Here is a 27691-nt window from a genome sequence, read left to right on the forward strand (position 1 = left end):
AGATTATTATTCACATCTTATTGATGAGGACACAGAAGATCACAGAGAAGAACATTTTTGTTAAGTGTCACAGATAAATGTTATTAGAGTAACAGGCAGCTGTGTGGTATAGTGGATAGAGCATTGGATCTGGAGTCAGGAAAACCTGAGTTAAAATCTGGTCTCAGACACTTACTAGTTGTGGGACCCTGGGAAAGTCACTCAACCTTGTTTGCCTCAGTTTCCCCATCTGAAAATGGGAATAATAATAATAGCACCTACCCTCCAGGTTTTTTCCAAGGATCAAATAAGATAATGTTTGTCAAGTGTTTAGCTCATAGTAGGCACTCAATAAATGCTTGTTCCTTTCCCCTTTCATAGTATTAGGACTAGAACCTACTAATCCTGATGGTGCCTCCCTCCCCTAGCATAATGCCAAGCTTCATGAAGATTAACCAGGCAATGGTGTGTAGAATGAAGGATAAGGAGATTGGTGCTGTAGACAAGGAGATAGATGTTACAATCAAGGAACCAGAGAATCTTAGAACTTTAGAAGAACAGGCACACAAAGCCTTAGGAGCAGATTCATGAGACAGTAGGATATAAAAGCTGGAAGGAGTTTGAGAGATTAGTGGGTTCATTTCTCATCTTCTAGAGGAGAAAACAGATCACAAGATGAGAAGAAATTTACCTAAGAAAGGACTGGAAAGAACCCAGACCTCCTGACTGCAAGCTCATGATTCTTTCTGTATAATCAATGATGGGGACCTCAGAAGTGGGACAGAACTGAAAAACCATCTTTCCCAAGCCCCCCCTGATCAGGAAGCCCCCTCTACAGCCTACCTGAAAAGGATGAGTTCAGGGTCTACTTGAAAACTTTCAGGGAGAGAGAATAGCTCTGCCATGCAAGAAGGGTTTTGGTAAGTGTCTAACAACCAGATCTCTGGGTGGGGAAAATTTACTCACAATACATCTTCTCCTTCCATCTTAGAATAAATATAGAATGGTATTGGTTCCAAGATAGAAGAATGACAAAGGCTAGACAATGGGGGTTAAGTGACTTTTCCAGGGTCACTCAGCTTAAAAGTATCTGAAGTCACATTTGAATCCAGGACCTCCTGTCTCTGGACTTGGCTCTCAATTCATTGAACTACTCAGGTGCCCCATCTATAATAATACACTTTTAAGTTTAATCTATGTTATTGACATTTTCACCATCACTTAAGTCTAGACTGCCAACAAAACATTAAATGGAGCCCTGATGTACATATTTCCTAAGTGCAGCCGCTCATGCTTGAAAATATAACAACTGATTCTCTGGTTTGAGCTGGAACCCACATACACTCAAGCCCCTGCCACTTGTGAATAGCCCTAATTGTGAAGAAGCTTGTCCTTATTTTAAGCACCTCTTGGCTCTGCCACCCTAACTCAGTAGCATTCTCATTCTGGACTTTCCTTAGAGTCTGGAGCCTTCCCTCTCTGAAACATCCTTCTATCATGCCAACCCCCTTGGGGAGTTCTTTCTTGGTGGGGGGACCTCCAATTTGGTTCATTTTGCTTCTAGCTGTGCTTCTGACTCATTCCCCTCACCCTAACTTTCCAGCTCCCTTTATGTATTATCTTTAGAACAAAAGAATGGAAGTTTCCCTCTGTGGTCCTCAGTTTCCTCAATAAAGATAATTGATCTGCCTTCTCTTGTTCTCCCTCAGATATTGTGGAGAACCAATGAGATCTAAATGGATACAAAGTCAGGAACCTAAAAATGATTGGCATTTGTCCCTAGCATTTACCATAATGCCTGGCACATAGTGCAAACCTTCTTTAATTTTTTAACCCTTACTTTCCATCTTAGAACCAAAGCTGAAGACAGAGGAGCAGTAATGACTAGGCAATGGAGGTTAAGTGATTTTTCCCAGGGTCCCACAGCTGGGCAATGTCTGAGGTCAAATTTGAACCCAAGACTTCCCATCTCTAGGCCTGGCTCTCAATCCATAAAGCCACCTTACCTGCTCCAGTGAGTGCCTTCTTAATGCATATATCTTGCCTGTCAGTCACTAAGCTCAAATCTACTTTCTCCTCATTCTACCCTCTGAGCCAAAGAAGAACAAATCTAAATCATCTTTCATGAGATAGTAATTCATTGTTAACAATGATCACACCCAGCTAAGTCTTCTTGCTCTCAGGCCAAACATCCTTAACTCCTTCAGCCTTTCCTCCTATGACATGGACTCAAGATCTTTCAGGATCCTCATAGCCCTACTCTGGTCACTGTCCAATGCTCTCCCTAAAGTGTATATCCTCGAATCCAACACAATACTCCATTTATGGTCTGATCAGTACAGAGGTCTGCAGAACTGTAACCTCCCTAGTCCTGGGCCCATGGTCTCTCAATGAGCTTATCATTCCATTAGCTTTCTTGACCACAAGAAATATGTATCTGGACACCTAGGTGGTACAGTGGATAGAGTGCTGGCCTTGGAGTCGACAAGTCTCATTTTACTGAGTTCAGATCTGGCCTCAGACACTTATTAGCTATGTGACCCTGGGAAAGTCATTTAACCCCCCTTGCCTTTAGTTTCCTTATCTGCAAAATGAACCAGAGAAGGCAAATCACTCCAGAATCTTTGCCAAGAAAACCTCAAATGGGGTTGAGAAGTGGCTAATATGACTGAAAGCATTCCTTCTGATGACACTTTTAGTTTGCATATTTTACATTCACTTTTAGATGACATATTTAGTTTGCAATGCACTGAAGTCTCTAAAAATTTTCCAATAAACTGATATCAAGCCATACTTCCTCCATCTTGGATTGTGATTTCTTTTCTTTTCTTTTAAAGAGGAAAGAGGAGAGGGAGAGAACAAGCATTTTATTAAGTAACTATTATTGTGCCAGGCACTTTCACAAATTTACAAATATTATCTCATTTGATCCTTACAACAACCTTACAAAGTAGATGCTATTTTTATCCCCATTTTACAGTTGATGAAACAGAGGCAACCAGAGGTTAAGTGACTTGCCCAGGATCATATAACTAGTAAGTATCTGATATCATATTTGAACTCAGGTCTTCCTGATTCCAGGCACTGGGCTCTATCCACAGTGCCACCAGCTGCTTCTGATACCAGTGTTAGGGCTTTCCAATGATCCTTATTAAGTTATATCTTATTTAATCTAGCTCAATGTTCTAGCCTATTAAGATTTTTTAAATATTGTGTCATGGTGGACAGAGTGATGAATATAGATGACTGTGACTCAAATTCCATCTATACCCCTTACAAGCTGGGTGATCACAAGCTAATCACCTAATATCTCTGAATCTTCATTTTGTCTTCTGTAAGAAGATGTGAAGATGGCCTCTCAGGTCCCTTCCAGGGCTTTATCTATGATCTTATCCAGTGCAATAGCTCTTCCTCTCATTTTGGGGTCATCTGGAAGTTTAATATATATTCTATTTATATCTTTATCCAAATCAACTAAAAATTGTTAAACAACACAGAGCCAAGCACAGATCCTGGAAGCATTCCATTGCAGACCTCCCTCCCAGCTGATGTAGCCATTGACTGCTCTTTGCTTCTGACTATTTAGCCTCCCCCCAATCCACCTAACTGATTTGTTGTTGAGCCCACAGCTCTCCAATGTTTAGCCTAAGAGACTTAGTCAACTGCTATACTAATCAATTTTAATTGGATAAACCCATAATATTCTCCCAAACTGTCAGTTTAACAGCTTTCTGCCCAGTAACTCCCCCCAGCTTACCCCAGTCCCCCTCCCCACACCTACCCCCATTCTTTTCCCTGAGCCAAAGAAAGACTGGAAACCTGTTCAGTTGATGTTTCAATGTTTTATTAAAGAAATCTTACAAAAGTGTTTTGTTTTGCTTTTTTCAGGGGAAGAGAGGTACATAATAACTGGTGACTCTGGACCTGGTCAGGTGATGCTATGGCCAGTCTAATGGATGAATGGGGGGAAAGGATGGGTAGTATATCTTACCCAGCTTAGAAATATCCAGACAATTACCCCCCAAACCCCTAATGCCAATGAGACCAAGAGAGTTCTGGCCAATAGGACCAGATACAGTGAATGCAGGATAATACAGTTCTTGTATGAATATGAAGAAATCTACTATTAAAAAATAAATCTATAGGGAACAGTTGGTGGAGGATAGGACTGTGGCTAGCTAATCAGCCAGTATCTAGGGAACCTTCAGAGATACCCTGCCTCCTATTCCCATGGAAAGACAAGCAGGAAGGTCCAAGAAGGATTGACTTGCCAGGGATGGGACAGGGGTGTAAACATTTGTTAGCCAGTGTGGTGAGGCCTGGAAGGGTGGGGACACAACAATGAGGGTCCAATAGGAAAGGAATCCTGCCTTCTCCAGCCCCTTGGAGATACCTCCATGAGTGAGGTTCAGGAAGGTAGGGCAGAAAGGTGAGCCATGGCCACTAGCCTAGGGAAGGACATGGGTCCCTTGGTTGAAGGAGATAAAGGGGATATCACAATTTCCTATCACATAAACTTGGGAGTCCAAAGATGTAGAGCTCACTCAGAGCAGGGGTGAGAAGCCAGATAGTGCCAAAGAGCCAGAGCTTGATTTCCTCCAGGAGGTGGATGTTCCATCCATCTACACCCATGAACTGCCATCTTGGCCAGCATCACCTCCACACACAGTTCTGTCTCTCACTCAAGCTCTGGGATCCTGCTCTTGGGTAGTCTCTTCCTCTCCCCTCCATCCCCTTCTTGTTGTCTGTGTGTGCCAGCTTCCACATCCTCAAACTTCTTCCCCTTCCAGAAGGTCTGTTATTTCCCCTCCAGGATGGAGAGCATATTTCAGCTTCAGCAGCAAATAAGTTTGTGGAAGTTTCCTGAAAGAAATACAAATATAACAGAAAAGTTAGAAGCAGTGGAAGGGACAATATGAATTGGGGTATGAAAATAGGACAGCTAAGAGGGGAAGATGGTGGGATGCTGCATCAGCCAGGAAGAAAGGGGGAGTCTTGACTGTTGAGGGCAGAGGTCACTAAGCAATTGTCCTATTGATAAGACCCTTGACCACAGATGACTGACTTAAATAAGGCTGAAGACTTTTCAGCCTATCCTCCACCCTAGTTCCTACCTACCCAGAAAGGGAAATTGTGGTGTCTTCATTTCCAAATACCAAATTGCAAAGGGAGGGAGAAATTACCCCTTCAAAACTGGCCAGACCATCCCTTAGAGGCCAGTCCACAGAACTCAGATCAAAGCTGCCCTATCCCATGGGCTCCTGGGGTTCCCTTGCATCTCAATGAACTATGTCTCAACCCCCAGGCCTGTGGTTGAGGATTTGGGAATGGGAAAGTAGGGGGCTGCTTTTTCAGTGGACAAGGAGATCTTCAGGAGAGAAAGAACAATCATTAGTTACCTTGTAGGTGCTGGTGCCAAATCCCTGAGGACTTTGAAAATCAGAGACTGGAGCTTCCTTGGGCCCCCTCAGCCTAGCTGCCCATCACAAGGTGAATCATCGCTGCTTCTCTGTTCTGCCAGGATGGAGTGAATCACTGTAACAGAGGTGAGGGGGAAAAACCCAATTCATGTAAGCATCAAGATAGAAATGGAGAAAAGAAACACTATTCAGGCTCTGGGGCACACCTTGCCACCCTTCTTGGGCCTTCCCAGGGGACTAATGTTAGCATTAGGCACTACTCTGGTTAGCCCATCTCCCACCCACATCCCTAATACCCCTTTTTCCTGCTGCCTTCCTTCTCACTTCTATGTAGGAACTGGGGAACCACTCAGACTACTAAGGAACAGCCCTTTACATATAAAGGATATATATATATATGCCTGGATAATTCCCTAAGAGGATTTCTCATACTAAAAGAGCCTTGAACTGGAAGGCAGGAGGGCTGTGTTCTAGTCCCATCTCCACCACTAACTTGCTGGGTAATCTGCCTCATTTCTAAAATCTTCTCTAAAATCTCCTCTCTTAGCTCTGACATTCTAGGATTCTCTGATTCCTTCTACAGGGGAGAGAGTCTCACCTTTAGACTGCAGGAAGCATCAGGATCTCCAAGCACCCATTGCTGCTGTCATCACTGGAAAGACTTTACATCTTCTCTGAGGAAGTTGAGGAGGATGCCAGTTGCCACGGCAGGTGCAGAACAACCACGAACCCCTGATTCTCACCACATGAAGGGGAAGTGTAGGAAAGCAGTGGGGTTTTTTTCTTTCACTGTTTCTTCTCTGATGATCTTAGAGTTCTGGTTCTGAACAGCCAGCTGGCTCACTGCCAGTTCTTCATATAATCCAGCTACTCTCCATGTCCCCTTTGGCTAGTGGCCAATGGGAGAAGGGCAGGAGTGAGGTGAGGGAGGAAGAAGACATATCAAGGCCAGTGTCTGGACTCTTGATTGGAAAGAGTTTCATGTGGGAGGAGGTGAAACTCTTTGTAGAACCATAGGGGGTGGGGAGAGTGATGGGGAGTGGATGGAGGAAATGAAGGAGAGATACACCAGACTGGCTAAAGGCTGAGAAGGAAAGAGGAAGGCTAAACCTCTGCCTTCAGGCAGCTGAGGAGGAGAGAGAGGTGATCCTGTGTGAAACTATGGAAAATTCTAGGAGCGGGTAGAGTGTGGGCAGGGTGGTGGGAAAACCCCTACTGCATGAGTCTTGTCTCCCAAAGTGTCCAAGTCCATCAAGTGCCAATCCCGCTGGGGGACAGGGCTGACTGCCAACACTTCCTGGCAAGACAGCACAAGCTGCCCCTGGGAAATTAGGACATCTGGGAGAATCCTCAATCAAGTGATCCCAGAAGGGGACACCCAGAAGGGGAGGGGGTGTCCAGGACGAAGGGGCTAACAAGGGCTGGGAGGTGGCCACCACCACCTCTACTCGGGCTGGGTCCCATCACTGGCAAGGGATTCGATAGCTGGGGTGAGTGATTCATCATTGTCCTCCGACTGGGTTTGCTGTTCGATGGGGTCCTCCCCCTGCTCCAGTCCTTCTTGGACCTCCTGGCCTCTCTGGATCAGCTGCTCAAGGGTCTTGGGCAGTGGGTGTCGGAGGAAATGTTTGAGTTTGGGCTGAAGGGTGCCCACCACATACTGGATGATCTCTTCCTCATCAGCATCCACATAGAGGGTCTGGTAAAGGTCTCTCTTACGCCAGAGGAATTGGTCCAGAGGCTCTCCTTGTTTCTGGGGCAGGTCCAGCTCCCTCTTAATAGCATCCCGGGTGAGAGTCCCCTCGCTGTACTGCAAGAATTCCTTCTTGAATTCCACCCAGTTCTTCACAGATCCCTGTTTGTATTCCCACCACTTCTTGGCTGGGCCATTCATGTGGTTCTGGATCTGGGACAGCCAGTACTCTTCAGTCCCTCCGACCTGTTTCAAATATTCTTCTAGATGGCTGAGGAACTCCCGGGGATCCTCAAAAATCTGAGTGTCTACACCAGGACTCAGGGTCCCATCCTCAGTGGTTGAGCTCCAGGGTGGATACTGCTGGATGTCCGAGGGCTCATGGCTTATGGCCTCTCCTCCCGCAGTTACTCCTGCTGGTGTAGGCGGGGTTATGGCATAGGGACTCACTGTGTAGTCATAGGGATCAGTTTCCTGGCAGTAGCTTTCGGGGCCCCCCACACCAACAGAGACCGTCTGGCGAGTGGGCTCTCCACTCACTGGGTACTTGCCTCCCATGGATTCCAGCCGGTCGGCCCACTTCTCCAGCCGGTAGAAAACCTCCCGCCACACATTCATCTCCCTCTTCACCCATCGCTCCAGGTGGGCAATGGTCTCCTGGCACCGGGACAGGCAGGCCTTGATGGACTTCTTCCATCGCTGCGAGTCACCGGTAGGGACATAGCCATCCAAATTATTCTCCAGCTTCCCCACTGACCTGTGCAAGCCTTTCAACTCCCTCTCCACCTGCTTGGACACCTCAGTGAGCAGGTGCCGGTGAGTTTTCCTTACGTGCTCCAACATTTCTGCCCGGCACTTCCCGATCTGCAGGATCACGTTGGGCTTGGCCGCTGGCCCGCCCCGGGGACCATGGTAGGTATGGAGGCCCCCACTGCTCAGGTGCTCCAGCTCCATTCCTTGGGTCTGTAGAGAAACGGACAGGGCAAATTCCTCCCGGGCCCACAGTAGCGGTCCGAGCTCAGCAGTCTGTCTCCTCAGTAGCCCGGATCCTCAAAGGGGTTAATCGTCTTCTTGGCAAAGCAAAACCCCTTCTCTTCTGGGCTCCTTGAAGAAATTCCGGAAAGAGCAGGAAATCAGGGTGGTCTGCAGAGATCCGCGAGTGCGCGCCAGGCTCGGGGCTCCACAGGTGATAGGGGCTGCTGGTAGCTGGCAGATCCGGCTCTCGCCGCCGCTTGCCGCAGCTCCCAGGCTCTCAGCTAAAGCTGATGATGCTTCTAGCTGGGTAGCCTGCCTCCCTTCCCGCTACCTCCCGGCTTTATACAGCCGGGCTCCCCGCACGTGGGCGGCCTGGCTCCTGGAACTCCTGCTCCTATTGGTGGCGGGTACCGAGGCCCTGCCAGGCGGCCCCCCCTCCCCAACTGCTGAGTGAAGCCCCTCCTTTTTCCCGGCGCCCACTCAAACACTCCCCCAGAGCCGGAGCTAGAGAGAGAAAGGAGGGAAAAAAAATATACTGCACACACACACACACACACACACACACACACACACACACACACACGGTTCAGATGGATGGATGACTAATCCCCACCTTCCTTTTCAGAGTCCGAAAGGGAGGGGGGGGAGGAGGGAAAAGGCTCTTAGTTATTCACCAAGCCAAAGGATTTACACCGCCAACCCTGTCATTATGCTCTTCCCCCGCTTAACTCCTAGGGCTGAAGAAGGTTGGGGCCTTGGGGCCAGAGAACCACCCACACCTCTCACCTCAGCCCCCAGCCCTTCCCAGAGCCGGGTCAACCCTCCTAGACCTTCCATCTGGACTTCCAAGGGACACGTGTAGTTGATGTGTGCAAGAGGCTGCTTGGGGAATGGAAAGAATGCTGCCTTGGGTTCCAGTGTACTTCTGGTTCTGCCACTGACTGAATATCAGCTGTGGGACCACTCTGTGCCTCAGTTTCTCCCTCAATAAATTGAGGGATAGATAACTTTGAGCTCTAATGAACTATGAGTCATGAACAATAATTGTATTTGATTTGGGAAATCAGAAGGTCATCAGATGAATTCTGTGTTGGGATAGGGGAAGGTCAGGGAAAACCAAGGCTGGGGGCTTTTGGAGAACAAGGTAAGCAGACAGTGCAGGAAGACAGGAGTAGGGCTCCTCTCCTCTTCCTCCCTATATGACTCAGCTTCTTTATGTCTCTCTCTGTCTCTCCCCTTCTCCATCTCTGACTGTCTCTCTCTCCCTCTTTCAATCCTGCCCCAACCCCTGCTTCCAATATGAAAGAGATTGCTGAACATCAGGATCAAGTCATCTGGGCTGGGGTCCAGACCTGGCTCTGTCCCACAACTAGTTGTGCAACCTTTAGGAAGTCACTTTAGAGTTCCTAGCCCTTTGTTTCAACATCTATAAGCAGTAGGTTACATTAGACCATGTTTGAAATTCCCCTCTTGCCCTGACACTCTAGGACACAATGAGGATCCAGATTGTCTGGGGGTGAGAATGGGGGCAAGGAGGGAAGGCTGGTGAGAACACAGCAAGTGACCTTTGTGACTAGCCAGGGAATTGAAGGCACAGCATTTGAAATGTTTAGTGGGTTCCTTTTTACAAGTCAGCACCAGGGACAGAGGACAGGTGGGCTATTTTCTGATGCTTATTCACCAGGCAAGTAATGTGGCCTCCTTTCTGTACCAATGAGCCATTCAACATACTCTGCACCCCCTAGCCCACGCTGTCACTGGCCTGCCCCCAGTTCATATGGAATCAGAGAACTACAGAACTTAGAATGTCAGAGCTGGAAGGGAAGAAAAGCAGAGCTGAGACCTTAGGCCATAGAATGTTAAAGCTGAAAGGGACCTTAGAGATGATCATAATCAATTCCAGAAAATAACAATAATAAAGATAATAGCTAGCACTTATATAACAGTTTAAGGTTTGCAAAGATTCTACATGTATTGTCTCCTTTGGTCCTCATAAACAATCCTAACAGGTAGGTCCTATTGTTATCCCCATTTTGCAGATGAGGAAACCAAAGCAGACAGAGCAGAAATTATTTGCACAAGATTACATAATACAATTAGGGAGTGTCTAAGCCAGAATTTGAACTTGAGATCTTCTTCACTTCAGAGCCCAGCAATGGATTACCTAGCTGCCTCTAGGCAAAAGGAAAGTGGCGATCAAAGTCACAAAACAAATTAGTGAATGAGTTGGAAATAGAACTCAAATCCTTGGCTCTTAATTCAACTCAGTATATGTTCATATGTTAATGAACACCTATTATGGGCAAAACTTTGTGCTCTTCCTAGATTGGGGTACTGATTCAGCATCTTTATTGGTGTGTACACCCTCTTTGAATGCATGTACCACCATTCACCATTTGCCTAACAATTCTAGAGTAAGGGTTCTGAAGCTTGTTTGTATCATGGGCCCCCCCCCCCACTCTGATTACCTTCTCAGAATCATACTTATAAATTCATAAAATAAAATACAAAGATTAACAAAGAACCAACTGTATTGAGATACTGTTAGAAAAATACTGTTTAAAAAACAAAAACAGCTTCATGGACCCTTCACCTATGTAGAGCATGATGAAGTAGAAAAAGCAATTGATTTGGAATAAGATAACATGGGTTCAAATTTTAACTCTGTTACTTGCTATCTATGCAATTGCAACAAGTACTTCCTTTCTCTGGGTCTCAGTGTTCTCAAATGCAAAGTGGGGTGTTTAAACTAGAAGACCTTAAGGATTCTTTCAATTCTAAATCAGTGAGTTACTGGAGGATCCTAAGTCTTTCCACCTTTTCAAGAACAGTATGATGTAGGGAAGAATCCTGGGGCTAGGCGTGTGTTTGCAGAGGTGAACCAGATGTGTTTATTCTACCTTGAAATGACACAGGAAGCTTCTAAGAAAGTTAGAACCAAGACCTTCATATTCCCAGCCCCAAGGCCTTTTCATGGAGCCCCATCACAAAAGAGTTGAAGAAGAAAACAGACACAGATAGCTAAAGAAAGAAATCATTCCTACCAAGCCTTCTCTCACTACTCTGCTTCCTTCCTTTCTTCCCAAACTAACCAAAGAGGTCCCTGAGATACCTTCCCAACTCCTCTGGGCTTTGACAACCCCTGCTTCCCTTGTGTGTTAATATCTGAAGTTTCTAGCCTCCTGAATTGAACCTACATGAGCACACAGACAGAAGCATCTACCTGAACCCACATACAGAGAAAGTTTGTCTCCAGTTTCCATTTCCCAAGTACTTTGAGGCTTACACTTCCAGTCACATCCCATCTATGCAAATATCTTCAGTTATATAGATAGGGAGGAAGGGGTGGGTGTATCACACATTCAAATCTTTGTAGCTCCAAAAAGTGGCATGCAAATCTATGTAAATTGAATCCAATCTACTAGTTGGCTAATTATTCATTTGTGCAAATGGCCCTAAGGAAGTTTACTATTTCAAGAGCCCCCAAAATGAATTTGGGGAAGATAAAGGAAGACAATTCTTTGTGGAAAAAAATCATCCTCACCCAAACTTTTCACTTTCACTCTCTTTTTCTCTTTTATGTAAAATTAGGCTTTTGATGGTCAGGTTTGATTTGAGAGGCGGAAGAAGTGGATGAGATCTATGGAGCCAGCAGACCTGGAAAAAAATTATACCTCATACATTAAACAATCATGGACAAATCACAACTTCTCTAAGCCTCAGTTTCCTTTTCTATGAAATGGTGATCATAACTTTTGCACAATCTAACTCAGAGATATTGTGAGAGGAGTGATTTGCTATGTAGATGTGAGGTCAGACTATTACTAAGTGGGGTTTATTCAGATAAGAACAATAATAATCCTTAATATGCACTTAACTGCTAATATTACTTGAGCAGTTTCTACCTTCCCTAGCCTCAGTTTCCTCATCTATAAAATTAAGGAGTTAGATTCTATCTGAAGTCCCTTCCAACTCTAGATGTATAAGATATAATCTTATGTTTACATGACTAGATTCTTAATTGTGCATTTTCACTGGCTGTCTCCCTTGCCTAGAATTTTCCCTCTCTTCATTTCCATTTTTTGGCTTCAAGTCTAAACTCAGTTCTCCCTTTTGTAAGAAATCTTTCCAGTCTTCCTTAATCTTGATGCTTTCCCTCTGAGATTATCTCCAATTTTTCCTGCATACATACCTTATTTTTTACACGTTGTCTCTCCAAAACAGATTTTTTTAAATTTAATTTTTGAACACTTACCTTCTGTCTTAGAATCGACACTAAGAATCAATGCCAAGGCAGAAGAGTGGTAAGGGCTAGACAACTGGGGTTAAGTGACTTGCCCAGGGTCACACAGCTAGGCAGTATCTGAGGCCAGAATTGAACTCATGTCCTCCTGACTCCAGGCTTGGCCATCTTTCCACTGATCCACTGCCCTTCTCCAACAGATTTTGAGTTCCTTGAGGGTAGGGAATGTTTTGCCTTTGCCTGGTATATGGTAGGCACTAAATGAATGCTTGATTCTTGATGGAAATCAACGATGTGAGTAATCTCTTCTCTTCTACAGATTACAACCCATTAATATCTTCTTTTCTCATGTGATTTGTGTCCTTTGTCTTTCTGCTGTCAGTACTCTGTATAGGTTAACACCCCTTCGCTGGCAGTTGTCTTCTTTACTATTTCCAGGGTATCAATGCATTTCTAGGTCTATCTCTCTATTGTCTCTCAAGCTCAATGCATGATTAGTCCATCTATAGAAATGAGAACTGCTAGAAGAGATGGACTGAAATGACTGAACAATAAGCTGATCTGATCTTGGGTCTTCTTTCAAGATTTCAAGGTCTTTGCTCATGATTCTGTGAAAAAGACAGTCTATGCTTTATCATGTCCACTGGACAAGTGAGGAAACTGAGGCTGGGAGAGATAATTCACCCCAGTTATAGAGTTATAATGTGTCAAAGACTGAATTTAGAATCTCAGAATATCTGATACAGAAGGAACCTTGGAGAGGTAAAAAAATGATGAAGAAGGTGAAAGATTTGAACTCAGGACCTCAGGACCCCTGTGTTTCCCTCTACATTTTGTTGAACAACTAAAGTACACTGGGGACACAGGCAAAATAGATGCTATTCTGTCTTTACAGAAGTGAAAAGTGAAGGCTTGGAGAGTGGGGTCACAGAGAAAGTTTTATTGCAAATTGGAATCTGGACTGTAGGTGTCTTCACTCTGAGCGAAGGGCTCTCTCCTCTGACCCACCTGCCTCCTGTCATGGTAGCTGACACGAGGTAATCAGTGGCAACATGGGAGCAGCTCCTAGGTTCACAGATCCTGTTGAAGGTGCACAGACAGTAAGAGAACCCATTGTCCTACCCCAGCCCAGGCCTGCACCATCCCTCTGGGGCTGCTCAGTGGCCCTGGCTCAGGCCCCAGTTTCAGAGACTTTCTGTGGAGAAATGAAGCCAAGACTTTCTCCACCCAATTAAGTCCACCCTCTGGAGCTGGCACTGCCTCTTGCTGCTGCCACAGCCTTCCCTGTTTCCTCACTCAGCCTGAATCAGCTGCTTCCGTGGTCACCCCCACGCAGGCAGTTCCCGGGAAGCACACCATAAAAGGCCAAGAACTCATGAGACGGAAGCATAGATTCCCTTCTGTCTCCTCCTTCCCTCCTCTCCCCTCCCATCCCTGCCTCATCTTCAGTGACAGCCCCAGAGGAGAAGGAGGAAGAGAAAGAGGGGGGAGGGAGGAAGGGAGGAAGGGAATTTCACCTGGATCTGGATGAAGGCAGGTGGACACCACCACCCCAGTCACCTACCCCACCACAGCCTGCCCCGGGGAAGAGAAAGGCAGGGGGAACTGGGACAGGGTAAGGGTTCCCTGAAGTCTAGAATTTTAGTCCAAAAGAGCAGGCAGGGGCATAGGCTTGGGAAGGACAAGGATTTCTGAGCCCTCCTTCCCTCTTCCCAGGTCCCTTTCCCCATAGACTTGTTCTCATGAGTTTGAGTGGTAAATGACATATAAGCCTGGTGCCAATGGGAGGACACTTCCTCCTCTCTCTGTCTCTCTGTATTTTTGTCTGTCTGTCTGTCTCTATCTTTCTGACTCATTCTCTCTGTTTCTCTGTCTCTTCCTGTCTCTTTCACTCTCTTTGTTTCTCTGTCTTTCTCTTTCTCTGTTTCTGCCTCTGTCTCTTTCTGTCTGTCTCTCTTTCACTCTGTCTCTTCTCTCTCTCTCTCTCTCTCTCTCTCTCTCTCTCTCTCTCTCTCTCTCTCTCTCTCTGTCTTTCTATTGCTCTCTCTATTATGCTGTCTTTTTCCCTCTATCTCTCTCTGTTTCTGCTTCTGTCTCTGTCTGTTTCTCTTTCACTCTCTGTTTCTCTTTCTCTCTCTCTTTTTATCGCTCTCTCTATTATGCTGTCTCTTTCCCTCTATTTCTCTCTGTTTCTGTCTCTCTCTCTGTTACTGTCTCTTTCTCTCTGTCTCTCTGTCTCTCTGTCTCTCTCTCTCTCACACACACACACACACACACACACACACACACACACACACACAGCCATACAGAGCCCACAGCCACATGCACACAGGGTTACACATACACACTGACATTTAGGCATGTACATGAACAACATAAACATGTGTTTGAACCCATGGTCACACAGAGTTTACTCATACAGTCCTACATTTGAGATCTAACACCAATTCTATCACTGACCCACTACCTACCAATGAGTCACTTATACATTCTGGGCCTCAGTTTCCTTATCTGTAAAATGTTTACGGCTCTAGAACAAATCTGCAAGATTCCTTCCAGCTCTAACAGTTTATGAGTCACACATACACAGTCATACACACAGTCACTGTCACACTTGTGCACACAGAATCACACATACCATCTTAGATACCTGCATTTGTATATCTAGGCTCTCCTATGCCCATGCATACAGAGACATAGTCACACACCCACACCCACATACATGATCATGGATTTGGTGCTAAAAGAAACCACTGGAGCCATCTGCTTTAATGTCTTCTTTGTACTGATAGCGGGAGGATTTGTCTAAAGTCACCCAGGTAATGCATCCATTCCTTCTCAAGCTCACATAGTCATAGCCATTTGCTCACACCCACTTTACACACACACACACACACACACACACACACACACACACACACACACGAATACTCATTCACGGGCTTGTACAGTGTCAGACCTCACATACTATAATCACCCAGTCTCCCTGTCTGAATGATGCTACCACACCCCGACCCCCGAGGGTTCAGGCATTTGAGTTTGGGATAAGGTACAAGTCTGAAATTCATTTCATGTGAGACTCTCTCTCTATTTCCTTTGCTCCTTTCTTTTGGCACTGGCCCAGTCTCCCACCTTCTTGCCTGTTGTTTCTCCCCTCCACCGCCTTCTCTTTCTGGGCTTCCCGCCCCCAAGGGGAATGTCTTGCTGGCAAAAAATACTCTGAAAACCATTCTCCTGGCATTTCTAATTAAAGGCAAGTGGGTGGGCTGAGAAGGAGAGAAGAAGGGCAGGGGGAACCTGCTAGAAAGACAGGGAGGAAGGAATCTGAGCCAGGGACAGAGAGAGGAAGAGAAAGAAATTATAAAAATGACAACTGGAATATTCCAAGGTTTCCAGAATAGTGAGGCAGGCACACAGAGCAGGGCAATGGAATAGGTTCTCCATCACAGTAATGAGCTCCCCATCCCTAGAGCTCTTCTGACAGAGGCCAGAGGACCACCTGCTAAGGAGATTTCAGGGGATTTTGTTCAGGTATGGTTTGAATTGAATACTTTCCATTCTTTTACAAATATGAAATTCACCAGTTTCAGAGAAAAGAGAAGAAGGGAGGTATGTGCCCAGGGTTAGAGAGGCAGGAGAAGCAGCAAATGGACAGGGAAGAGAACAGCATCTGGTCTTAGGCAATTCAAGCTACCTGGGACTAGAAAATCCCATCAGTTATTGTATGAGTCTAAAATGAAAAAGCTGAGTGGGTCCTTAGAAGATATCCTACTCCAACCCCAACACAAAAAGCAATGTCCTCTCTGGGTCCCTCTGGAAAATGATTGTGTAAAGGGGCAGTGGCAGCTAGGTGGCTCAGTGAATTGAAAACCAAGCCTAGAGATGGGAGGTCCTGGGTTCAAATATGACCTCAGACACTTCCCAGTGACCCTGGGCAAGTCACTTAACCCCCATTGCCTAGCCCTTACTGCTCTTCTGCCTTAGAAACAATACACAGTATTGATACTAAGAAGGAAGGTAAGGTTTTTTTTAAAGAAAAAAAGAAAATAATTATGTGGCTTCTCCTTCTTCTTCAACACCTCTAGTGATGAGAAACTCACTACCTATCCAGATAGCCTATTTTATTTTAGGTAGCTCTAATAATAGTAAGGAAATCTCTGAGAATTCCTATTTATGATATTCTACCCACAGCTCCATTTTCTACCCTCAAGGGTCAAACACAAGTTTTAATCCTTATTCCACATAATTAACCTTTCACATCCTGGAAGGCAGCAACCATGTTTCCTCCAACCCAATTTTCTCTTCTCCTCTCCCCTCTTTCCTTCTTCCTTTGACTCTGAATCCTCTGGACTTGGAGAACACCAGTGACCATGCCCTATATGGCATGATCCACTCAGCATTTTAATTTGTACCCTGAGGGCTTGAGCTGGCCAAATGGACAAATCTGCACAAGCTCACATACATACCTAGCTCTACTCAGAGTAACCCAGACCCTGTTTCCACCTTCCCACCTAGTCATCCACCAGGCCATCTTCTTCCTCTCACACTCCCACCACAAATGTACAGAGAATACTGAAGGTCAAGTCTGAAAAGGAATCCCAGAACCACAAAACATCAAAGTTGGAAAGCACTTGAATAGCTATGCAATCCAACCCATACACACAAGGAATTTTATTCTGACCCCACTCATTTAACAGATGTAGAAACTGAGACCCAGAGAGAAGAAAGGGACTTGTCCAAGAACAAAAAGTCAGAGCCAGGATTTGAACTCCTGAGACCAGCCTGAGAATAACTTGTTAATATTCACCAAGTACCTTAAAGTTTATGAAGTGCTTTACATACTTTAGCAATCCTATACAATAGGTACCACAGGCATTATCATCCCCATTTTTCAGAGGGAGAAGCTGAGGCTCAGAGATTCAGGGATGGGGTTTCACAGATAATAAATGTGCGAAATAGAAGGAAGATCCAGGTTGAGCCTAAATCAAAGGCCAATCCACTTACTGTTCCATCCCCCGAGGATCAAGTGAGATATTTCTAAAGAGCTCAGAACAGCTTTGAGCATGTTGTTGTCTAGTCATGTTCTTCATAACCACTTGGACCATAGCTCTATCCATGGGGTTTGTGGCATAGGGTTTACTCAGATGCCATCAGTCTTAGGATCCTTCTGAGCAGACTTCTGTCTTCCCTTCACTAATAGGCAAACCACATGTTGAAACCAGAGACCATCCCCTCTCCCTTCCCCCATCTCCCCTTCCAAACCACCATAGACTGCCCCAATGAATACTGGAGTGGTTTGCCATTTCCTTCTCCAGGTGATCCAGTGGATCCTTTAGATCCTTTTGGCCCTAACACATAATAAATGCTTGTTCCCTCCCTCCCTCCTGTAAGGAAAGGAGCAATGGGCAGTGGAAGGGGCTTCATTAAGGGAGGCTTCCTGCAAACCTTAGACTTAGGAGGCAAGACAGCAGCAGTAGGACATTCCCTGCCATTCATGCCCTGTTCAGCTAAAACTGGTGGCTCAGTGCTCATTCCCAAAGGGGAATGATAAAGTCAAGGTTCTCTCTGTATTTTATGCCCAAGCACATATGTAAAAGGCAAAGTCAGCACTGACATCAGCCATGGGGAAGTCACAAAAGCAAGGTCTTTTCAGAGCCTTAGAGAGTGGGAACACTTAATAGCTGGCCAATTATCACCCTCAGAGGCAGGCATGCATCCTTCCCCAGAGCCACCTCCTTCCTGATTCTGTGGCTGGAAAAGTGGCCACCAACCGAGCTCTTGTGGGGGCTGAGCTGGGCAGGGGTGAGTGGGGAGGGGAGAGTCAAGCCACCCCTGATTGCTGGAGTCTCAGTGCTCAACACCCCCTCTTCTCATTTCCTTAAATCCTCACAATCAGACTTCATCCCAAATGAGGGAGAAACCATGGCTCTTTTATTCAGATCCCATCAGTCTTAGGATCCTTCTCAGCAAACTTCTGTCTTGCCTCCACTAATGGACACACCAGAGAATGAAACCAGAGACCATCCCCTCTCCCTTCCCCCATTTTCCCTTCCAACCCCACCATGGATTGCCCCAATGAATGAACTGGTACATCCAATAATGGTGGAGGAGCAGCTTGGGATTAAAAGTAGACCACAAAGCTGATTACCTTTGATCCTAGGGTGACTTATTCTAGTTAGCCTGGCCAATTTTGGATTAAGAGTTGGGGTGGGTGGGGTGGATAGTACATCTCTTTCCTTGAGGAAGAGTTTTCTTTGCTGAGAGGGAAGTTGGGCTGGATTCATCTAAAAATCCCCTCCAGCTCTAAAAGATTCTAATCTTCTATGAAAACAAACAAACAAACAAACAAAAAAACATTTGGAGCTCCATAGAGTTTCCAAAGCACCTTGATCCCCAAGGTTCTCTCCTCTGAGATTCTAAGAATTTATAAGATTCTGGAATGTGGGATTCTAATTGAATCTATTATATTTCCTCATGTTTCTGAGGATCTAAAGGCTTGAAAATTCTAATGAAGCTTTATGAGTCTTTAATTCTTTGAGATTTTTAAGATTCTAAGAATTTATTTTTCTATGTCTGAAGGTTTTAAGCCTCTGGGAATCTATAATTTGAACTACTGGGGTCTAATAGCATTCGCTGGTTTGCATTTGATCTGTAAGGAGCACAGAATCTAATAGAGCCAGAAGATTCTTTATAAAGGCCTCTCTACTCCCCCCTACCATATCTAACATCTCCACTTGGTATCTTCTCCCAAATGAATGCCTAGGGCTCAAAGCACCCAAAGATAATCATTCCCTGAGGAGTAGTTAGCTAAAAAAGTAAGACATTCTAGCAAAGGGGTTGCCTGAGTGGGAACCTACTAGTTAGAACTGAATCTTCATTGACTCAGCAGAGCTATGCCAATCAATCTGTTGAAAGCAATACTGAGCTTTCCCAGAGGTCCAACTATATTGGGTGGGGGATAGAAAACAAAGGAGGTGAGGGACACCCAGCCTTCAGAAGTTACCAGTCAAAGGTGAGAGACTAGACTCACACCAAGGAAATAATATTAAATTATTTCTATCAAATTAAGTGGTGTAGTGGGTAGAGTGAAGGGCCTGGAGTCAGAAGACCTGAGTTCAAATCTACCTTCAGACATTTACTAGCTGTGGGACCCTGGGCAAGTCACTTAGCCCTATTTGCCTCAGTTTCCTCATCTGTATAATGAGCTGGAGGAGGAAATGGAAAACTACTCTAGTATCTTTGCCAAAAAAGCCCCAGATGGGGTCATGAAGAATCATAAAGGACTGATGGATTAAACATAAAAAGCTGGGTAGCCTGGGAAAAAGTCTCTTTTTGATTCTAAGGTTGGGAAACTACATGACTTATAAGGTCCCTTCCAGCTCTGACCTCCCATAATTGTAAAATCTTATTTCAAGCCACACCCACTGCGATCCACATCATTTTCCTTCTTAGCTTCTTCTACTCTAAAATGAGGGTGTTGGACAATGGTACAGGAGAGACAAAAAGAAAAATAGACAATGTCTGATGCTTTATCAGTGTTGAAAGGAAGACAAAAGAAATGCAGAGGATGGGAAGTTGATAGAAGCTCTTTTTCTGCAGAAGACTTTCTCCCAGACAACAGCTGAGGGAAGGAACATTGGCTGGAACCTGTAAATCATAAAGCAGAAATCAGGAGTAAAGGTTAGAGATCCCTGGGAAAAGGCAGGAAAGTTCAATACCAAAAAATGTCACTTGAGAATCCCTTTAGATCAAGCATATGGTTGACAGTGTGAGTTATTAGGAAGACAGTCAGCCATTCAGTCAACAAGAATTTATGAAGCAATTGTGATGTGCCAGGCTCTGTGTTAAGTCCCGGGGATAAAAAGAAAGATTACACACACACACATACTAGAACAACCAGTCCTTGATCTGAAGAACATAATCTCATGGGGGAAGAGAACAAGAAAATAGCTAGAGAGGATATATGCAGGCTAAATTGGGGAATTATCAGAAATCTGATATTATCTAATGAATATCTGATTGGATAATAATCTGAGAGAACTTCAGAGAGATGGCAATAAAACTTAGGAGTACTGGAAAAGGCTTCTTGCAAAAGGGAGAATTTTAGCAAAGACTTAAAGGAAGCCAGAAAAGCCAGAAGGCAGAAAGGAGAAGGGAAAGAGTTCTGGGCATGGGGAGAAGAGAGAGAGTTCTAGTCAGTGAAAATGCCTGGAGTCTGGAAATGGGAGTGTCATGTGGGAGTAACAGCAAGTAGGCCAGTTGTTGCTGGATGGAAGTCCACATGGTGGGATGGGCAGGGTAATGTAAAGGGAAAGAAGGCTGGAATTGTAAGAAACTGAAGGATTTTACAAGCCAGAAAGAGGATGGTACATCAGATCCTGGAGGTGATAGGAAGCCCCTACTGATGGGTAGCTAGGTGGTACATTGGACAGAGCACCAAGCCTGGAGTCAGAAAGACTTATCTTCCTGAGTTCAAATCTGACCTCAGACATTTACTAGCTGTGTGAGCCTGGGTAAGTTACTTAACCCTGTTGGCCTCAGTTTCCCCATCTGTAAAATGAGCTAGAGAAGGAAATGGCAAACCACTACAATATCTCTGCCAGGAAAACCCCAAATGGGGTCATGAAGAGTCAGAAATGACTGAACAATAGTAATGTTCTAGGGAGGCAATGATGAAGAAGGATGCAATATAGTCCAACCTGGCTTACCTTCTCATTGGGGCAGGGGCTGGAAAGAGGGAGATAATTTGGAACTCAAATTTTTAATGTTAAAAAGAAATAATAAATTAATTTTAAAAAGAAATATTCAACAATTCTAAGAGACTTATGAGAAAGAATGTGAGCCACCTCCAGAGAAAGAATTGTTGGAGTAGAAATGCAGAAAAAAAAACCATTTGATTTATCACTTGTTATATGGGTATATGATTTGGTGTTTTGGTTTTAAGATTATTACAAAAATGAATAATATGGAAATAGGTATCAAGTGATAATTCATGTATAACCCAGTGGAATTTATTGTCAGCTCCAGGATGGGGGAGGGAAGAGGAGAGGGAGAGAACAAGAATCATGTAACCATGGGAAAAAAAAACTTAAAAATAAAAATAAGAAAAAGAAATATTCAGGGACAACCAGGTGGCTCAGTGGGACAGACAACTAGGCCTGGGGATGGGAAGACCTGGGTTCAAATCTGACCTCAGACACTTCCTAGTTGTGTGACCCTGGGCAAGTCATCTAACCCCCACTGCCTAGCCCTTATTGCTCTTCTGCCTTAGAGCCAATACACAGTATTGATTCTAAAATAGAATGTAAGGGTTTAAAAAAAAAAAAAAAGAAATCTTCATTTGACAGCTAAGTGGATAATGGATTGGAGTGGAGAGGAGCAAGGACAACAACTAGTAGGCTTTTCCAGGAGTCCAAGTGTGAGATGGTAAGGGTCTACATCACAGTGGTAGCAGTGTCAAAAGAGAGAAGGGGGCTTATAAGAGAGGTAGAAACTGGCAGGACTTGGCAGCTGAGTGGATATGGAAGAGAAGGGGGAGGTTGGGTGAGAGTCAGTGAGTAGTGGAGTTTGACACTTGGGGTGTAAACTTGGGTGACCAGGAGGATGAAGGTGCCCTCAATAGTAATAGGGATGTTAGGAAGAGTCAGGAGTGTTGGGGGAAAAGATTGAGTTTGGGCATGTTGAATTTTAAATGCCTATGGGACATCTAGTTTAAGATGTCCAATAAGCAAATGGCAATGTCAGTGCAAGGCAATGGAGGGTTTCAGTTCCAGCAAGTATGGAGGACAAAGGGCATTTTCCAGGAGCATCTGAAGAGTGTGCTTTGCGTTTCTACTGGTGCCAAGTAAAAGCTACTTGTGCATAAAGTATAGGTCAGTGTCCCTGACAGGCAACAGCATGAAAGGGTTAGAAAAACATTATTCTTCCCTCTAGGTTATCTAAGAGAATAAAGTACTCCATGAAAGAATGGAAAAACAGATTAGATAAAAGGCAGCAAGGCCACATGGATTGCAGAATCAGAGCAGATGGACCTTAAAGGCCAGCCCCTTCATTTTACCAATGAAGACTCCAAAGTCAGTTAAGTAACTTGCTCAGAGACACATAAAGTGTGTGAGGCAGAATTTAGACCCAGAGTTTCTTGACTCTGAGTGCAGAATTCCATCCAAGGCACCACCTCCCTGTATCAGGAGTTCTAATGCTGCCTCTGATATTTATTGGCTATTTATGTCATCCTAGTCAAGTCATTCAGCCTCTGTCTTCTATATCCTTCATATGCAAAACGAGGAAGGTTGGACTCTCTGACCTCTAAGATCCCTTCCATCTCTAAAACAATGATCTTATCCTATGAATAACATTGCATATGAATAACACATGCCACAGTAAGAAAATCCACTCAGAAAGGAAAGATGGTGGTTTGGGGTAAGAATCAGTGGAGTGTATGGGGCAGGTAGGTGTCTTAGTGGACTGAGAACCAAGTCTAGAGAGGGGAAGTCCTGGGTTCAAATCTGACCTCAGATACTTCCTGGCTGCTTGACCCTAGGTAAGTCACAACCCCACTGCCTAACCCATACCACTCTTCTCTCTTGGAACCAATATACACTATTGATTCTAAGATGGAAGGTAAGGTTTAAAAAAAGAATTCAAGTTTAACTCCCATTCCTAGCTTTTACCACTCTTCTGCCTTGGACCCAATACACAGTATTGATTCTAGGACTGAAGGTAAGGGTTAAAAAAAAAAAAAGAATCTATGAAGTGATACTATGGTGGGAGCATTTCTAGAGGCAAGAAGCTCCTTGAAGGCAGAGACTGTCTTTTTACCCCTTTTGTACCCCCAAAGTTTAGCACATAGTAAGTACTTAATAAATATTTATTAAAATCGATGGTGATAGGTGGTGGTATAGGGCTCTATGTGTCATAGGATAACATCTGCCAGATATGATGACAGAACTGTCCAAAAGTAGAATGGGCTGCTTTAGGAGGGAATGACTTCTAGCCTAGCAGAATGGTGCAGCAGAAGCATGCTGGACCCATAACACAGAGAGTGGGTGGATGGAAACCACCCTCTGATGACACTGGCTTGGGGGCAACTATGTGGCTCAGTGAATTGAGAACCAGGCCTGGAGACAGGAGGGTCCTGAGTCCAAATCTGACCTTAGACAATTCCTAAGGGACCCTGGGCAAGTTATTTAACCTCCATTGCCTAGTCCTTACTGCCCCTCTGCTGTGGAACCAATACACACTATTGATTCTAAGATGGAAGGTAATGAGTTCCCCATTACTGGTGGTATCCAAAATAAAGGCTGTATGACCACTGTGAAGGGATGCTATAAGAATATCTGCTTTCCCTACTAGTTTTAAGTTTCCATGTATCTATGTAAGATATAGAAACAAAAGCCCTTTTTACTTCATATAGAAAGGGAGCAGCTCTAATGTGAGCTCCAAAAACACTCAGGCTGGGGTTGTGGAGGAGTGTCCTAGTCATCCCTCCTGGACTAAGGTCTTGTCTCCTCCTTCCCCTGCCACTGTCAGTGGACCTAGTCTTTTAGGGGCCTGGGATTGTCTGGGAGGAAGAAAAGAAGAAATGAAGGTTCTTAAAATTTGAGGATGATGGGCTGCTCCTGAGGAAGGCAGCTGAACCCTCCAGAACAGCAGAATCTGTAAGGAAGGGAAAAGGACTGGGGAGGGGGGGGGAAGGAGGGTGCTGGAGAGGGAGGAAGGAAGGAGGGTCTGGTGTGGGGGCCGTTAGAACAGTGCTGATTGTTCTGTAGGGGCAGGCGTCTGTCCTACCAAACAGAAAGAGGAAAAAAAAAGATGAAGGAAATTAATTCAAAGAACATGTTCCAGGTCCCTGATTACAGAGCTCAGGAAAAAGGGGGAGGAAGGGGGGAATTGAGAGAGGAGGAAGGAAGGGAACACTTCATTTCTCTGCTTCTGTCCTAGCTCCTTACCTTATAGTCTTGAAAACAAAACAAAACAAAACAACAACAACAACAAAAAAACCGCACTTTCAGTCTCAGGGCTGAAAGGGTCCTCTGGGGGTCTTGGGTCCAACTTTCTTCCTAACATTTCAATCTCCTCTCCAGCCTCTCTGACAGAAAGGCATCCAGGCTCTTCCAGAACACTCAAGTACTGAGCTGTTCCCTACCTCTCCCTGACAGCCCTATCCCAATATCCTAACTCTACTGGGCCATTTGGAAACTGGGAGTGTAGGATTTTTTTAATATTATTTTTCCAGGAAGTCTACATCTCCCCTTCACACCAGGGGTTCCCTGAAGGTAGGTACAGCATTCCCCTTCCTCACTCTGGGAGCTCCCCAGCTATCTTCCCCTTCAGAGTAAGGGCTTCCTGAAAGCAAGAACTGTAACTCCCCCTTGAACCTCACAGGAGAGTCCCTTTGCTGAAGAGAAAATAATTGGCCAAAGTGTCTGGAACATCAACTTTCCCAGGACCATGGCTGGATCACCAAGAAAACTAAGCCAGGAAGGAGTCACCCACTGAGCCTTACTGAGCTACACATTGCCCTTAGTCCTGAACCCACTGCCTAATTGAGCTACAGAGGGACAATAGCAAGGGAGTTTCACAAGCAGGGAGACATGGCTGCTCTGATTCTTCTTTTCTCTTCCAGTCTGTCTCATTGCTCCCTGTCTCTGTTTTTGATGGTCTAATTCTCCCTTCCCTTCCTCCTTCCCTTCCCTTCCCTTCCTGTCACTTCTCTTCTTCTCTTCTCTTCTCTTCTCTTCTCTTCTCTTCTCTTCTCTTCTCTTCTCTTCTCTTCTCTTCCTCTCTCTCTCTCTCTCTCTCTCTCTCTCTCTCTCTCTCTCTCTCTCATCCTTACTTTCTGTCATAGTCACAACTCTATGCTAGAATGGCAAGAGCTAGCCAAGTGGGATTAAGTGACTAGCTCAGGGTCATATAGCTAGAAAGTGTCTGAGACCAGATTTGAAGCCAAGACCTCCCAAGTCCAGTTCTGGCACTCTATTCACTATGCTACCTAGCTTCCCATTGTTATCAGCTGTTAAATGGGAATCATCATTGCTTTCACTCTCTCTCCCTCACAGGGTTATTGTGAAGAGAGCATTTTGTACATAGGAAATGGCTATAGAAAAGTGAATTGTTATTATGTGTCCAAATTGTGTTTTACAGTTTCCAAAGTATTTTCACGTTTGTTATGACATCTGGCTTTATAAGAGCCTGAGAAAGGCAGAGCTGGTGTGGTTATTCCCATTTTACAGATGAGGGGGCTAGAGTCAAGATGTTGGCTAGTAGCAGCAAAAGCTGGAACCTCTCTGAGAACCCTCTCAAATCATTTTACGGATGAGGAAGCTGAGATGCAAGGAGGGGAAGAGACCTGCCCATGATCACTCTGATACTTGGTAAAAGAGGTGAGATTCAAACTTAGGGTATTCTTACTATATAATCAAACTCCCCCCTACTCCTTCCTTTCCTCTCTCTCTCTCTCTCTCTTTCTCTCTCTCTCTCTCTCTCTCTCTCTCTCTCTCTCTCTCTCTCTCTCTCTCTCTCTCTCTCTCTCTCTCTGATTTTTGGAACATACAGATTCTTTTCCTTTTTCCCTGATCACTCTGGGAAATAGAACTAATAGTGGGGTTTCTGAGTCAAAGGGTATACACAATTTTATAAGTCTTTGGGCATAATTCTAGATTTGTTTTTCAAAATGGTTGAATCAGTTCACAATTTCACTCACAGTGTATTAGTATCCTAATTTTTCCACATCCCCTCCAATATGTGCCATTTCCCCCTTCTTTCATTTTAGCCAATCCTGATGGTATCTCAAAAGTGTTTTGATTTACATTTCTCTAACCAATAATGACAATGGATTTTTTTGTATGACTACATATTTGTATATATGTTTGATTTCTTCCTCTCAAAACTACCTGTTCATATCCTTTGACCGTTTTTATCAATTGGGAAATGATATATCCTGATAAATTTGATAAAGCTCTCTATGTATTTGAGATATAAAGCTTTTATCCAAGAAACTTTCTATATGCCCCCAATTTCATGCTTTCCTTCTCATTTTGGCTACATTAGTTGTATTTGTTAAAAAACCTTTTAATTTAGTGTAAACAAATCATCCATTTTATATCTTATAATGTTTTATATTTATCCTTCATAAATTCTTCTCTTATCCATAAATCTTATAGAAAATAATAATATTCCTTTAATTTACTTATGATATATATCTCCCTTCATGATCATGTACCCATTTTGGCTTTATCTTGATAAATGGTGTAAGATATTGGCCTATTAACTAGTTTTTGCCAGATGGCTTTCTAGTGTCACAACAATTTTTACCAAATAGTGAATTCTTATCCTGAAAACTTAAATCTTTAGGGGGCGGCTGGGTAGCTCAGTGGATTGAAAGCCAGGCCTAGAGATGGGAAGTCTTGGGTTCAAATCTGGCCTTAGATGCTTCCTAGCTGTGTGACCCAGGTCAAGTCACTTAATCCCCATTGCTAGGGTTTTATAAAAACAAAACAAAAAAACCTTAAATCTTTACATTTATTAAACACAAGTTACTATAATAATTTATTACTGTGTATTGTATATCTAGGATAGCTAGGTGGGGCAATGAATAGAGTGCCAGGCCTGGAGTCAGGAAAACTGGAGTTCAGATTCAATTTTAGACACTTACTGGCTGTGTGACCCTGAGCAAATCACTTTACTCTATTTGCCTCAATTTCTTCAGCTGTCAATTGAGCTAGAGAAGGACATGGCAAACCATTCCAGGATCTTTGACAAGAAAACTACAAATGAGGTCAGGAAGAGTGAGACAGGGCTGAAAAAAAGCAACTAAACAACAGCTTTGTATATCTACTCTATTCTGCTGATCTATCATTTGATTTCTTAGCCAGTATCAGATAGATGATGCAACTCTTTACTCCACTGAATTTTCTAAACTGTGTTTGATGCATTATTGTGAATAGAGATTCCATGAGAGCATTTCCAATATGAGATGAAATAGTAAACTTCAAGTTACATGAAAGGATGACATTGGATCTTATGTTCCTATAAAAATACTTAATGTATGACAGTTTTCCAGTATGAAAATAATTTTAATTTTCTTTATATTGCTGCAAAATTTTCTCAATGGCCTTTTAACCCAAGAAGCATTATCTACTTCCATTTTATCTCTCTCCCCTGAGCCCAGCATTTATAGGTTTCATCAACAGATTTCATGCTCCAAAGTGTCCTATGTCCAGGTTAATTTAAACATCATTCATGAGGCTATTCCTCTTCTCTTTCTCTCTGTCATTCTTTCTCTCTCTTCCTTCCTTCCTTCCTTCCTTCCTTCCTTCCTTCCTTTCTTTCTTTCTTTCTTTCTTTCTTTCTTTCTTTCTTTCTTTCTTTCTTTCTTTCTTT

At 44.1% G+C, this 27691-nt stretch overlaps 2 protein-coding genes across 2 annotated transcripts in view; both read right to left on the reverse strand.

Moving 5' to 3' along the window:
• Positions 1-6843: 6843 nt before the first annotated feature.
• Positions 6844-8046, reverse strand: ARC (activity regulated cytoskeleton associated protein). The gene has a single exon (XM_044658305.1). The coding sequence runs from the start codon at positions 8044-8046 to the stop codon at positions 6844-6846; it is 1203 nt and encodes a 400-aa protein (XP_044514240.1).
• Positions 8047-8151: 105 nt separating this feature from the next.
• LOC123255796 (zinc finger protein 383-like) overlaps positions 8152-27691 on the reverse strand; it is a 138638-nt gene continuing 119098 nt past the window's right edge. The window contains exons 7-9 of the mRNA XM_044684530.1: positions 13319-13390; positions 8399-8571; positions 8152-8333 (exon numbers count right to left, since the gene is read on the reverse strand). Coding sequence (XP_044540465.1) covers positions 8152-8333; positions 8399-8571; positions 13319-13390 — 427 coding nt within the window. The remainder of the gene's footprint in view (positions 8334-8398; positions 8572-13318; positions 13391-27691) is intronic.

The sequence above is a fragment of the Gracilinanus agilis genome, chromosome 1 (genome assembly GCF_016433145.1).
Source record: "Gracilinanus agilis isolate LMUSP501 chromosome 1, AgileGrace, whole genome shotgun sequence".
Taxonomy (NCBI): Eukaryota; Metazoa; Chordata; class Mammalia; order Didelphimorphia; family Didelphidae; genus Gracilinanus; species Gracilinanus agilis.

Bases quoted from the DNA above. Each gene is read 5' to 3' on its own strand.
- ARC (XM_044658305.1), bottom strand. From the start codon at position 8,046: ATGGAGCTGGAGCACCTGAGCAGTGGGGGCCTCCATACCTACCATGGT.